Source organism: Rousettus aegyptiacus, unplaced genomic scaffold (assembly GCF_014176215.1).
Source record: "Rousettus aegyptiacus isolate mRouAeg1 unplaced genomic scaffold, mRouAeg1.p scaffold_m13_p_8, whole genome shotgun sequence".
Lineage (NCBI taxonomy): Eukaryota > Metazoa > Chordata > Mammalia > Chiroptera > Pteropodidae > Rousettus > Rousettus aegyptiacus.
In genome coordinates, this window is record NW_023416311.1 from 97562904 (window position 1) to 97578799 (window position 15896).

A 15896-nucleotide genomic window follows, 5' to 3' on the forward strand; every position below is an offset into this window, starting at 1 on the left:
AAAACTCCTATTTAAAATCCATAATACTCTCTTTAATATTTGAGTAAAATATTACTTATCATCTGGATCTCTCGTGGAAATTATTATAAACGCCTGCATGTTTTTCGTTATAATTTGCCCTTCCATAGCTATTTAATTTCACTTCCTCTCCTTGATACTGCTGTGCACAGCCTACCACTGGCCCATTTGGCCTCTCTTCACCCTGACATAAGCTGGCCAAAAGACTGAGCGGAGTTTTTGCTTTCTAGAGTTAACCTGTGAAAGAAACTCTGTCAAATTGAATGCGATTTGAATATGGACAATTTTTAGCACTACGTGCTCTTTCTTATAAAAGAAATACTTAGTATAGGCTGATGCATGTGAGACACTCATTAACTTGCATTTGACAGACTCTGATGTTCATTAATGACACTAGAACCTGACATGAAACCACAGGCAGACAAGTCACTTACACCTTTCTCCACTGATTAGATAGTTGAGATATAAATTTAAGTCTTTCTTTTATTTTCCTAGTAGACTAAGCATTACTCAATAAATGACTTTAATGTCAGTAATCTATTCGAGGAGATGTTATAAATAAACTCTCTCATTATATATGTAAACTATATTCCTAGAGTGTAAATTACTGAAGGAGCCTACTGTTCTGTTTATCATAAAAACGGCATAGAAAAAGGGTAAACACTTTATATATATTTGGTGAAAGAATACATGGATTTTTTTGCTGACTTTATGAAAGAATATTAAATTATATGTAAGCTGCGTGATTTATCTACCCTTTCTCTAATCTTAGATATTTAGTGCATCTCCATTTTTTCCCATTGTTTCTGTTAGGATATTTGCAGAGAATAGAAGATATGCTCAAAGAATGGGAAGGGATTAACGGTGGGTGTGGGCAGGGATAAAGCAACCGACTTACGATGGTGCCCTAGCAGGAATTCACAACGGGGTGAACCTGGTAGCACTCCCGGGTCTGATAAAACAAGAGACCATGGCAGACACAACTCCAGGGACCTTGATATTCTAACAAAGCACCATTTGTCTGAAAGGAGGGTGGCTCATAGAAAAGAAAAGCAGCCAACAGTTCCCAGGAGTCTATCTGGTGCCACACGTGGAATTACATGGAGCTACATGGAGCTGAAAAGCGCAAACATAAAATGTCCAGGACATCTAATAAGTTTATACTATTTTGATAACCATGTTCAGACTGAAACCTCTCTTTCAAATACCTAATTTCTAAAGCAATTTTTCTAAAATTTGAATTAGTCATCCACTGTAAACAATTTTAAGGCTTTGATGTTTATGACAAATTACTTTGAATGAAATTTTACTCTCATCATTAATAACATTCGAATAATTATTTTGGTTTCCATTTTTGTACCAAGAACAATGACCATCCTACCACCCCTTAACAGCATTAAATTCTGTTTTTTCTTTTTCAGAATTTTAGCTTTGATTGCCAAATATTCAGCCATATAACTTCAAACCTTATAAAATTTGAATTTTCCATTGAGATTAAAATTGTATTAGTATTTTTTTGCTTCATGTAGAATTATGACCATTCTCATATCTTTAACGATTGTAGAATAGACCCATGGAACTCAATAATAAATGCATATGGGTTATCTCCACTTGAATGTTAAATGAGGTGCATCATCTTAACACATTCAAAACCAAAACCTTGATTTCCTCTTCCACACATACCCTGAGCTCCTCCAGTGCCTCTCAACAGCAAATGACAGCTCCACTCTGTTGTTCAAGCCAAAGCCTTGGATTCATTCCTACCTCCTCCACTTTTATTAGTTGTGTGCCAGTGAGAACATTCTTTAATCAGAATTATTTCAATCACCTTCTCAGAATTTTCTTTGTCTCCTTTCTTACCTTGTTAAGTCTATTCTACATATGTCACCCAGATGTACCTATTTAGAATTATGTCGTGATCTTCTGTGGCAAACTCTCACATGATTTCAGTAAAATGAAGGTTAAAACTCTATATTATTGAAAATAACAGTATCCTCTTTCCATTAAACTGAATTTACTTTTCTTAAACAGACTTCACATTTTAGAAAAGTGTTAGATTTACAGAAAAATTGAGGATACTACATGATGTTCTAATATACCTTTCATCCAGTTTCATCCATTATTGTATATCAGTATAGTATGTTTTTTAATAATTAATAGACCAATATTGATATATAATTACTAGCTGAAGCCTATAGTTTAGAGTTCCTTAATGTATATCTACTATTTTTGTCTTCCAGAATTATATCTAGAATCCCACATTCCATTTAGTAATGTGTCCTTATGTTCCCTTGGCAAAGAGTTTCTCAGACTTCTCTTGTTTTTGGTGGCTTTGATAATGTGGGGGAATACTGGTCAGGTATTTTGTCAAATGATCCCCTATTAGAATTTGTTTGATATAATTATCCGATTAAACTGGGCTTAAGGACTTGGGGAGGAAGACCACAGAGGTGTAAAGTGCCATTTCCACCATATATTGAGGATACTTACTATCACCTTGATCTAATAACATTGATATTGTTATTGATTAATAACAATGATTACCTGGCTGAAGGTGGTGTGTATCAGGTTTCTCCACTAAAAAATTACTTGTTTCTCCTAAGTTTTATATTATACCCTTTAGAAAAAAGTTACTGTGTATATTTCATACTTATAAAGTGAGGATTTAGGCTCTTTCTTCTTGAGAACAGAATAAGTATGTAAATTATCGGGAATTCATCTTTAAAAGAGATTTGTCTCTTCTTCAACTATTTATTGATTAAATCATCTACTTAGATCTGTATAAACTTATGGATATTACTTTACCCACTGGGTTATAATACAATAATTTCTTGCTCAAATTGTTCCTGTTTGACCTTGAGAACTCTATTGTGCTGTGTCCATTTGACATAGCTCTGTCGATATAGTGTTTTTACAGTGTGTACACTGTGTGTGTGTGTGTGTGTGTGTGTGTGTGTGTGTGTGTGCGTGTGTTAAGCACTGCTTTACATTCTGGCACTACAAGATGCTGATAGTCATCCTGTATATTTGCTGTTCTAGTCCTAGAATCAGCTATTTTTCTAAGGAGCCCTGGTTCCTTTAATTAGAAAATGGCATTAGAAAACAAGATCTGGGTGCTAGGTGAGTTTATTGGTACAGGGTGACATTGCACTAGGTTATCTCAAGGGATAGAGCAAGGAATATATGTGTGTATATAATGTATGCATATATGCATATCTATAAGTATATCAATATGTGTCCAATTATAATTATATTAAATGACATAAATTTTCATGGATGGCTTCAACTCTAATCACTACCACATATAGGTTATGCTGTTTTCCTCCCCTTGCTTATCTGTAAATTCCCACAACAATAGTAAGAAACCTGATCCCCATATCTGTCATCTATTTATTTAATTGTTTAATTTCAGTATACGTATATAGCACCATAAGAATTCTTAACCTAAACCCTCAGGAGTAGCAACTTGATTAACTAGAATGCAGTGCATATATGCGATTCACCAAGGTCCTTTCATATGTTTGTAATAAGTTAGATCCCCTTATTATAAATTGCATTCTTTTTTGCATCTCCATCTCTCCACCACCTAACTCCTAATGATTTTTCTTTTAATTTGTATACAAAGAAATTCATTCTGTGTAGTAAAGTTCTTGGTTTTGACAAACGCATAATGTCATATAGCCACCATCATAATACCTACAAAATGCACTGCTCAAAATTTCCCTTGTTCACCTATTCATATCTATCTACTATCCTCCTCTCAAACCATTGGCAAATGCTGATTTTTTTTTTTAACTGTCTCTATAGTTCTGCTTATTCTTGAAGGTTATATAGTTTGAATCAGTCAGTGGATGGCTTTTTCAGACTCGATTCTCTCATTTAGCATTGTGTTTTTCTTTAAGACTTGATAGCTCATTTCTTTTTACCTCTGAATAATATTCTATTACATGACTATACCACAATTTGTTTTCCATTAACCTATATTTTGTGCTGGCCTCAGCATATCGATAGATAATGTTGTGGCTGAACTGGTAATAACCATCAGGAATCTTTGGGGAAAATTTCTTTTTTGCTCTGAAAAGGTCACCTGGGAGCACACAACAAGGTCTGGGGTAAAGAGGAGAGTGAGAGACAGAGAATGAATGAATGTGTGCCAGGACCTGGTGGTCTGCTTTTATTGGGGTGGAAGGCCTAGAGTTTTGTAATCTCATTCTTCAGTGGTGAATTTAAAACTAGTAGGAATTTAAAGCATGGAAAAAGAAAGAAACAGCAGCTCATATGGCCAGTTGACTCAGCCTGGATCTCTAAAACAAAGGAGACTTACAGAGGAGAGAGGTCATCTGCCCTTTATCTAGTCCTGTAGCTGGCAATTTGTCACTGAAACTGATGCCTCTTTGAAGTGGATGCCTGGGCAATCAAAGCTTAAGTCAGGCACTTGCATTACATCAATAACAACAACAACAATACAAAGAAGAAATGAAAAATAAATCCAGCAGTTGGAGTTTACATGACAATCTATTAGGACAACTTTTTCCCTGCATTTTTTGAAGATTATGCATAAAGGTTCTATAAACATTAATGTGACAGTTTTGGTATGGACGTTATTTTTCAATCAATTAGTTATATACCTAGGAGCATAATTCCTGGACTATATGATACAACTGTGCTTAGCTTTGTAAAAGACTTCCAAGTAGTCTTCCCAAGTGGCTGTATCACAGTGCATCCCCATCCGCAATGAAGGGGATTCCTGATGCTCTGTATCTACATAAGCATTTGATATTATCGGTTTACAGATTTTAGCCATTCAAGCAATTCTTAGTACCCTCCTTTGTTTCAATTTGCAATTCTTTAATGGCCAATGATTTTGATAGGTTTTTGTAGCTGTTGGTTTGTTTTGTTTGTTTGTTTTCATATTATTTGCCATTGGAATATCTTCTTTGGTAAGTTCTCTTTTCAGACCCTTTGCCCACCTTTATTTAGTTTCTATTCTTATTATTGAGTTTTAAATATTCTTTGCATATTTCATATATAAATATATAAATTCCTTATTATATTTTGTGCCGGTGAGCGCCTTGTCTTTTCATTCTCTTAACAGTGCTTTTCACAGAGCAGACTTTTAAAAATTTTAATAAAGTGTCTTATCAATTTTTTTCTTTTATGAATTATATTTTTCATGTTTTATCTAAAAGTTATTGCCCAATCTCAGGTCATCAAATTTTCTCCTGCATTTTCCTCAAGAAATTTTGTAATTCTGTTTTTTCACCTATGATCCATTTTTGATTTAATTAAACTTAAAGATACATGGTTTGCATGTAGATTCATTTAAAAATTTTTTCCATGTAGATGTCTGGCTGTTCCTGAACAATTTGTTCAGAAAACTATCCTTTCTCTTGAGAATTTCTTTTGCCATTTTATGAAATATCAGTTGACTATATTTGCATGAATCTAATTATGGATTCTCCATTCTATTCTATCCATGTTTCCATTCTTTTGCCAAACCTATGCTGTCTTAATTACTATAAATGTATAGTAAGTTTTGACATTATTTTGCTTTACTTTTACTTATAACACAGCACATTTTGTCACTTTGTTGTTTTGTTTGTTTGTTTGTTCTCTACCACCATTTCTACATGATAAGGTACATTTTAAAATTCATGTCTGTACTGTGCCTGGAAGTCTTTGCTTATGGCATGACTTTTACCAATTTTGTTTAAACTATAAATGCATACATATCTATAATTCATTTGCACTTTTTAATATTTATATATAACTACTGTTTTGTTACTATTTTTTAAGAATATTCTTAATATAGTAATGTTAATGACTCACTCTCCATAAAATTTGTTGTCTTTTTCCTCTCCTTTTCTCATATATTTATGAGAAAACCACCCAGACTGTGAGGAGTGTTGAGATTTTGTACTTCTATCTTCTGTACTAGCTTAATTACTCTTTCTCATGTAAAGCCTTCTCCTTCTGATTTCCTACATTTTTATAGATCCTCTGTCCCTTTTTTACCACACAGATGAAAGTATTTTTTTATGTTCTTTTGCTGATAAAATTGTGTGAATTTCCCTTGGCTTTATTATGCTCAATTTTATGCTGCATATTAAGTTATTTTGCAATGCCAATTTGTAAATCTTTTTGTCCAGTTCCTAGTGTTTAAGATCATATTGACTAAAAATGTTACCATTTATTTGTGATAATATTAAATTTTACTTGACTTCCACATCAATAATACCTTGTTAGCCAACATTCTTAAATGAGTCATGAATGCAGACAGCTCTCTTCTAACAGTTGGTATTTAAATATCTGACAGATTAAAATGATTTACTTAAAAGGCATATTTCCAAGTTAAAATATTTCCAAAATAATACCTCTTAAATTGTCTTATTTTTTTCTTTGTCCTGTTCTATTCTGGAGGGGAGGGTGCATAAATTGAATAAATATATTATGGCAAACTCTGAGGAGGGCAACTTTGTAGTAGAGAGTCATATATAAGTTTTGATCCTCTTTATCTTCATTCAGGGGACCAATATTGTGGAAAAAAATTGCTTACCTATCTCCTTTTAATTGAAAGTCCATGTGTTTTTCATATATTATAGAGAGTTATCAATTGTTATTTATTTTCTTAAATAAATAGTTTCTAGTTCCACTATTCTTACAGATAGAGATTATGTTTTTCAGGTTATATTGGCAATAAGTCGGTTCACATCTTTATATTCTATAATTCTATAAATGACTTCATATCTATTACATATAATATTATTATTGTTAGTTTGACAGGATATTGGGAAAACAATTCTAGAGCTTCACCTCTGATAATAGATTTATTATCAGTTTTTCAAGGAAGACCTAATGATAAATTTTTAAAGCTGGGAGTTTAGTTGTGTTAATAGTTAAGGATTGCTTATATAAAACTGGCAGCCCATATTTCTTCCATCAATTTCTATTTTTCTTGAAATTATTTTATGACATTCATTTAGATAAGAATAGAATCTCAAATTACAATGCAACAATAATTGGGCATGGATTCTTGAAATAAATCAAAAAATGATTTTAGAGACCTTAAATATATGTGTGTATGTGTGTGTTTGTGTGTGTTTGTGTGTGTGTATAACCTTAAATATATAAATATGACCTTTGTCTGTATATATATATACATACACACTAAATATAACAAAATAATAATCTATATATATATTTATGTAATAAATATATATTACCATAATAAATTATATATTTACATAATAAATATAAGAATGATCCATTACTATGAAAAATAGACAGGTTAAAACATATCTTTAAGTAGTTACTTGATTATGTAAGACATAATTTTGGTGTCTATTCATAGAATTTGAATATAGTTATAGATCTAACTTAGCTGACAGACTAGTGTCTCCAACTGATATAAAAAAACACAATAATGTGTTGGAAAGATAACTGACCAAGGAATCAAACAAGATACAAATGACTTTTGCCAAAACCACAAAATAACTGGATGATCAGAAATGTTTTTTTTTTTTTTAATCTCTCCAAACCTTATGTATCTCATCTGGAAAAGAATTTAAGTTATATGACTATATCTCACAGTTGTTATTTTGAAGATAACTAGGTTAAGGTATGTAAAAGTACTTGGTTGACAAATCATGTCATAAAGTACTAAAATTAATCATATTCATTTGTCTTACACATACGTTTTACCTGAGGAACTTTTCCTGAAAAAAAAAAATGGAATTATTAAAATACTTTATCTGTCTTTAAACTATAGGGATAAGAAATAATGATATTATTTAATTTGGATGTCTATTTTATATGCTGAACATCCTACTTAATTAAAATTATGCACAATTTCTCTTGATTCACAAATAGCCAGCAGACATTTTTCTCAAATGCAACTGAAATATAATTAAAGAAACAAGGGAATAATAACAAAACAATTTTCAGTTTTTAAAGTTAACAAGATTCAAGTGAATTTCCTGATTACAAAATCAAAGTTAAACCAAATTTAAAATATTGTACTTTATAATACATCTGATGGTATTTATTTATCAACAAAAAAATGTGATTAAAATGCAGAGCATTTAAGGCTGATAGAGATAATTAAGCATAGAAAATTTAGTAATCAGCTTGTTGCTATTGAATGAATAAAGAATATGAAGAATTTTTAATAAACCCCATGGGATAAGAGCTTGCTAACTTTAAAATCAAATGCGACAAAAAAAATTTCTGAATGTTCATTTTTGTATAAGAACAGGAATATATAGGTGTTAAATTGGCCACAGGAGAAGTGCACTATTATTTCCTAGATGTGAAGAATTATGTCAAGAATTATGAGGAAAATAAAAATTATATTTAATAAAGGGCTTCAAAGTTAAAACATAGATTCTATAAATTATACCAATCATGTGATGTTTATACTTAATCCCATGTTATGCACATTTTTATGACCATTACTTTTACTTCACTGAAGACTGTAATTCATTTCTTAGAAAAAGAAAACACCCAGAATTCTTTCGAAAGACACAGAAGATTAAATCAATGTTTTATGTGATCCAGGCTCAAATTGAGGATTATCTATTTTATGCATGAATCAATTAACCGATTAATTTTACAAAAATGTATTAAGTACCTACTTTGTGTCAATAACTGTTTTATGTAGGACAGAGTGATTTACAAACTATTTCTTTACCATACAAGTTACATTATAACAAGAGGAAGGAGTCAATAAACATATTGACTAAATGAAAAGGATAATTAAAATCGTGGTAAATAATATGAAGGAAATACATATATGGTATGAAAGAAACCGATAGAGACTGAGTGGGCTGAGCTATTTTTGAAAAGTTGTTACAGAAGATGTCTCAAGAAAACATATTATACAGATACTGAAAATAATGAGAAATAGATGGCTATGGATGATCCAGGTAAGACTGTTCCAGATCACACTATTAGTAAAGACAAAGACACTGAACTGGGCAAACACTTACAACACATGACAGAGGCATCCAGGTGGTCACGTATGCAACAATTCTACCCAGCAGCAGTACAATAACTATCACAAGCATTAACATCAGTCAAACAGAGTTCAAATCCTAGATGCCTTCCACCTTTCCCACAGGTGCCTATCGTCCTATGATATTAGCATATGACTTCAACAAGTGAAACCTCAGTTTACCCCTGGGTCTAATATGATCATACCTTCTTTGTAATATTGCTGTAACGAGAGTTAAAGAAACAGTATTTGAAAAAAGACTCAGCAAAGTGCCTAGAATGCAGAAAGCAAATGAGCATAAATGTTGGTTGCCAGCATCATAGATGTTAGTAGGCTGTTCTGGAGTAGTGAAGCCCAAATGCAACGGATTACCTAGATTTATTCTTAATTCTTCTGTCTCTCCTTATATAAACTTAGACAGTCGTTAACCTCTCTGTGCCTCAGTTGCCTCATAGGAATATAAGGAATTACAAAAGACTGTAAAGGTTGTCATAAATATATAAATTAAGTGATATGAAATCAGTAGGACAGTGAATCACTTTGCTTCCTGTAACTAATTATGCTGAAATGTTGTTAGTAGTAGCATTATAAAAATGACTTCTTTATGTTTACCAAGAATAGCAGAAATCTGATTATTTTTTACATAGATTTTCCTTTCCCTGATATAAATGATACCCAATAAATAGCTTAATCATCCACCCAGTTCACAAACTAATAACCTAAGAATTATATTTTGTTTCTTGTTTTTTTTTTTTTTTAACCTCTATAACTAATACACGAGAGAGTAGTATTTACTCTTCTCAATATGTGAATGTGTGGATATTATCTATCTCTTAGGTCTATCCCTGAGAAGTAAACCCTGAGGTGAGGATTTGTGTGCAAGTGAATGTTTATCAAATTGCTTCCGGGTCCATAAATGAGAGAGAACATAGGAAAGCAGGACAGAAAGAAGAGTCTAATGAGGGTGTGACATCAGTCAAGTTCTAGTCCCAGCAGGATTCTTCAGGGAAGTTCTGGGATGTGGGTTTTCATATCTATGCATCTGTCAGACAATGGTTCAGGGATTTTGTGGGAGACGATTTTGAAGTTGTAGGCAATTTGGGGGTCCCTGTGCATGTGGGCGAAGTGACTCCGGGAGCCAAGGGAAGTCCTCCAAAGAGAGTTGCAGGTGCAGGCCATTAGAAGAAGCAAAAGCATACAAAACTCACAGTATATGGTATGCGTGTGTGTGTGTGGCCATATAAAAAAAAATCAAAGAAAACTTGATCAGAGTATCACCGTATGCTTTAAATCACTTCTCTAGATGCCATTGTCTTCTCTTTCTGGAGTACGGCAATTGAGTCTAACTTACCTTCCCCTTAACCAAATCCTTCTATACCCTCTAACCTATTTTCAGTTCTGTGGCCAACTGATCTTTTATAAATATGCCGTGTTAAAATCTTCCAACTGCTTTCATTGCACTGAAAACAAATGCATATTTTTACTCTAGATTTAAGCCCTATGGGGTGCTAGCCTCTGCCTAAGTCTCTGGCTCCATCTAATATAATTAGACTTTTCTGCTTTAAAGGCTTACATTCCACTCAAAGTGGGCATGATAGTTCGAACAGACCTCAGAAAATCAAAAATGCTTTCCAATTTCTCTGGCAAGAGTGATCAGTAAGGACAATGGCCAAAAGAAATTTACCAGTGAGAATAAATTAGGATAATCAGTGCAGTCAACTAAGGAACTGGTTGTATTTTATTAAAATGGGATGTCAACTGTTCTTGAGATTCTCTGGCTGCTCATTTTCTACTGCAACATCACTTATCAATAAAATGTAGGACATTTCTCTGAGCTAGTGGCCACTAGATGGTACTTTTCCATTGCACTTTTTCTAAGCACTCTTCAGCATTGTAGTTTCCTGATATTTATATCAGCGTTTCACATTGCTTTTGGTTAAATTTACCAATTTTCCATAGTTTACAAGATTATGAATAGCCACATACATAGTCCTGATAAAAGAGAATTATCATCACTCAAGATTTCAAAGTCAAAAAGTGATGTGACTGGTTTCTCTCATTCTGAAGTGTATAAATTTGTGGCCATGTATATGTACTTTGTTAAGTAACTGCATTTTAAAAATAACAGGTATGGAAATTATGGTACATATGTACTGGGCAGAGCTAATAGCTCTGGACCATAGCAAGGATCTATAATATTATCTGTCAGTCACCATTCTCTACTCTGCTATGTTGGAGAAATATACATATAAAAGGCTATGGTGGGAGCAACCATGTTTGATGATGATAAAGATGCTGATAATGAAAATGAAAACGAACATGTTGAGAATGTGTGTGCTAGCACTGTGCTAACTTCTTTACATATCTTATCTAAAATATACTGTTTAAGGCTGTGACTCTAAAACTAGTTCTGACACTTACTGTCTATAAGATATTTACCAAATTACTTAAACTCTTCGCACCTCACTATTTTCTTGAGTATATGCTGTTATAAAAATAAAATAAGTCCTCATGCTACAAATGATGATTACTTTGTATTGATTAAAGTTGAAAATTAACAATACCCTGCAAGTCAGGCAGTAATTATTGTCCTTTGATAGAAAGAGTAGTTGAGATCTAATGATATGAGTAAATATTCCAAGGTCTCATAGGTAATAAGGGAGAAAGCCAAGCTAGAAGCTGATATTTGATTTTCATGCCTTGATAACTGCAGTTGAATGTAGATATATGGGCATCTGGCCTAAGCCAGGTAAATCAAAATCCATTTCCAGGATTTTTCAAACTCACATTAGAAAAGCCTATCAATTGCTTTCTGGATTGGAACGTGTTATATCTGAACTCCATGTATCCCTATATTCCATTAGGTTGAGGATGCTTAGTTCAAAGCAAGAGAGATTAGAGAGAGAAACAGAGACAGAGAATAGTACTTAGTTATTCAAGTCCCTAGTCAGCTTTTAATTCTAGTCAGCTTTTAACTTCCTATGTAGTTTTTGTGCTATATATGTCTTCCTACTTATCTATATGATATATAAGTTTTTGATGATAGTTCACTGATGTAACATGGAAAAATAATGTATAAATAATATATTATATATAAAATTTAAGTAACATTTACAAAAGTTTTGCAGTTTGTAGGTTATTTAAAAATGAAACACACCTAATACACCATTTTCTCCCCCTACTTCTCAGGGGAAATAGACGGTACATTGAATTTGATATCCTGCCGAAGCCGCAGATAATGAGGATTTACCATTGCCTACCACTATTCATCTGGACCTATGTGTTTCATACAGTTGATGCTATCCCATTACAAGAAAAAACTAGCAGTGATTTACCAAGCAAAAGGATAGTGGGTCTGACAAAAGATGATGATAAAATGCTACATCGCACCAAGCGTGGCTGGATGTGGAATCAGTTCTTCTTGTTGGAAGAGTACACAGGTACAGACACACAATATGTAGGCAAGGTAAGAATTTTTATATGATAATGTAGAAGCTGAAAGTGATAGCAATATATTTATTTTTAAAGCAACTTTTCATGTCACTGATGGTTATTCAAAAATATTTGACTAATTATGATGTGCAAAAGGCATGATATTGCAAATTATTTCTGTAGGATAGGGTAAAGAATGTAATTTATTCAGGTAGCGAAATATAGGTTAGTATTCATATTAAACCTCAAAATAAAATAAATCATATGTGGACTTGATTCAATATTAATCAGCTAGATATAGCTTAATTATATGTGTGTGCATTTAAAAGATTAAAAAGCTTTCTTTGAAACTTAATTTAAAGTTATGGGTAAATAATAACCAGTGTGTGATAGGAGGCAAAACAAAATGCAATTGTAATATACCAAAATTTACTAAAATGTATTGGTCTCTACTGATGCATAATTTATCATAATTAAGAATAGTGTGATGTATATGAGAAATAAACACAAATACTTTTAGATGCTTCTGTTTCTTAATTTCAGTTAAACCAAACTATTTATTGCCTATAATGTAGATCAAAGGGTTTGAGGCAAAAGAATGAAGAAGGGAAAAAACAAGCAGAAAAAAGAAATCACCTTCAGGAAGTTTTAATATTATCCTAGTAGCAGCAACACCAACAGTTGCTCATTAGCAGTCGGAAGCAAATGGCAGTAGAGAATATATAACTCCCTTCTTGTATTCAGTTTTGAGCAAACAGATTCATTACCTCTCTCCTTCTCTTTTCTGTGTATCAATTATATGACATGATCTTTCTGATGTGAAGAATTTTCTATTTATTTATCTTCCCCTTAATAATCTTATTTATACTATTCTATACACAGGACAATTCCTTTGTTCACTGCTGATTCTCCCCTATTTAAGCCCAATGCTGAAGTAATTTCAAATTATGAGATGAAAACATAATGAACAATTATAAATACTAACTTTGCCCATAGATCACATATTATTCTCGATCTTTGGTACATTATACTAGAATTGACTGTAATGGTATGAGCATTGCTTGATTCACTGTAATACCAGGCAAATAAGATAAAACAGGCCCAAAATATAAACATAAAAAGTACCTGATATCACAGAAGTTATGTCTATTACTTTTAAATCAGAAATATATTATCTGTGAAATTTCCAAAATCTTGACCTAATTCTTCATTTTGTGTGTATGATGGTATATATATATTTTTCCAAACGCAGCTTCCTTTATCAGAAGTCTGTTATTTCCTCTTCTTTTGAAATCTCTCTCCTCTGGTTCTATAGGTCTTACTCATTTTGCCCCAAACAGTTCACTTGATGTTCATTTTTCCCTCTTATTTCTCCTCAGGTTAGTCATATGACATCCTCTAGCATCCTTCATTTAACATCGCTTTCACACTATAGTTGATAACTAACATCATGATATTTCAAGTTCAACTGACAAATGTTTGTGTCTGAGGACTTGAAATTGCCTTATGATTCTTTTTCTAAGGCAGTGTATAAAGGACACATTTAGTTCATGGAACCTTATATAAATGGTTTCATCCTGGGAGATTCACAGATACAGAAGAATAGCCACAGATAAAAAGAGATGCTTGTATTCCTAAGGCAATCAAGGCTCCACTACAAGCATATAGTTTTAGCTATAAACAAAAAAAGGCTTCCTTCTAAAAACTGAGTGTGCATTGAGTAATTAACCAGCATTACTTCACTGACATTTTAAAATATACATTATGCTTTAGATATTTTTGTACCATTTTGCTTATTTTTAATTAGTTCTGTAATCTGTCAGAAATAGCTACCAAAATTGTATGCATAGTTTAATTACTTTTCATAAAATGCCTTATCACTTGTCTTGGGACAATACCTCTTTTTTCACCCATTGATAAGTTAAGGTGTCCAATTTTTTTGTACCTATTTATTTTTGACAACCAGATCATGAGCCCAAATGGAAGACCCATTATAAATAATTATTAAATGTTATAATCTGGACTGAACCTTGTAAATCGCATGTTTATGTGTATGCACATGTAAATTTTATTAAATCTTGTTGCTACTATTTTATTTGTTCTAAAACCGCTTCCTTACATGTAAAATCTAGGATTTGATCCTGAATTTAAAGGAAGCGGTTTTAGAACAAATAAAATAGTAGCAACAAGATTTAATAAAATTTACATGTGCATACACATAAACATGCGATTTACAAGGTTCAGTCCAGATTATAACATTTAATAATTATGGAGAATTTACAAGTCAATTAAACTTCCTAAACCTCAGGTTCTTGTTAGGTTAAATTAAATTGCCATTAAAATTTTTTTAACTCCAATTTCCTAATATTTTTCTAAGATTGTGGATGGGGCTGTATCTGTGGGCAGGAGGAGCTAGTAAAAACGTGATAAAAATTTTCATGTAGATAATCCAGGGAGGTGAGGTTGCATATAGCGTGATAAAGGAAATGTTTGTGCGCACACACAAACACAGACTAATCCGCTGGGATGAATTTAGACCACTATTGCGAAAGGCCCAGAATTCCATGCTGAGCTGTTTTTACATACAGTGTGGGATGTGAGCCCCTGCTGAAAGCTCTTGTACAAATTCGTTATGGGTGGAACACAGTCTGAGATGATTGATTTGCTTTCAGTAGACTGGAGGAGCAAGACAGTGAATCACAATGCTGTTTTTTCTCAAGAAATGCTATAGAATATTTCCTCATGTCATTTCAGACATTTGCAACAGAAAAGTCAGAAATATTGAACTTAAGAGCAGTTTTTGTTTTTTTACGGTAATGCCATCTGAAGTTTGGTTGCTGAGTTTTGACTGAAACTATCAGATATTTACTAATTTTGTTTTCTGTACTAAAAGAAACCTTTGGTTCTTACTCAAGAGAATTAAAAAGTTATAACAATTATCATGTAGTTTCCCTGTAGTTTGAATAGACACATGTGACTGAATTACTTAGGCAGACTAGTAATACAGTCCAAGAGAAGAATTAAAATAAATTTAACAAGAAGCATAGCAAAGGCTCCTACTATTCTGTTAGAGAAGCTTCATATGTATTTGATTTTTTCGCACATTAGATCTAGAACCTAAAGAATCTCTAATTATCATAGATTAATCCTTAATTGGTCAATGCTTATCATTATTATTGAGAACTGAGCAGAATTTAGGTATTTGGTTTTAATATATTGTTATTAAAACACATTTATTGCATGAAAACGTACCAAATTTACAGGCATAATGATTATTCTTTTTTTAAGGAACACATTAGAATTCATTAAAAAATTTGAAATATCAACTTAATCAACCATTACATTTTAATTCAAAGATATGTACTTAGCACTTGCTTTGCTCAGAGCAATTGACATAGTGTCATAAATTTGCCTATAGTAGTCACTATCTAAATACTATAACTTTTCTACAGTT

At 32.4% G+C, this 15896-nt stretch overlaps 1 protein-coding gene across 1 annotated transcript in view; it reads left to right on the forward strand.

The window, feature by feature from the left end:
* CDH9 (cadherin 9) overlaps nucleotides 1-15896 on the forward strand; it is a 96713-nt gene that overhangs the window by 27499 nt on the left and 53318 nt on the right. The window contains exon 2 of the mRNA XM_016137283.2: nucleotides 12200-12476. Within this exon, the coding sequence (XP_015992769.1) occupies nucleotides 12249-12476 (228 nt within the window). The 5' untranslated portion in view covers nucleotides 12200-12248. The remainder of the gene's footprint in view (nucleotides 1-12199; nucleotides 12477-15896) is intronic.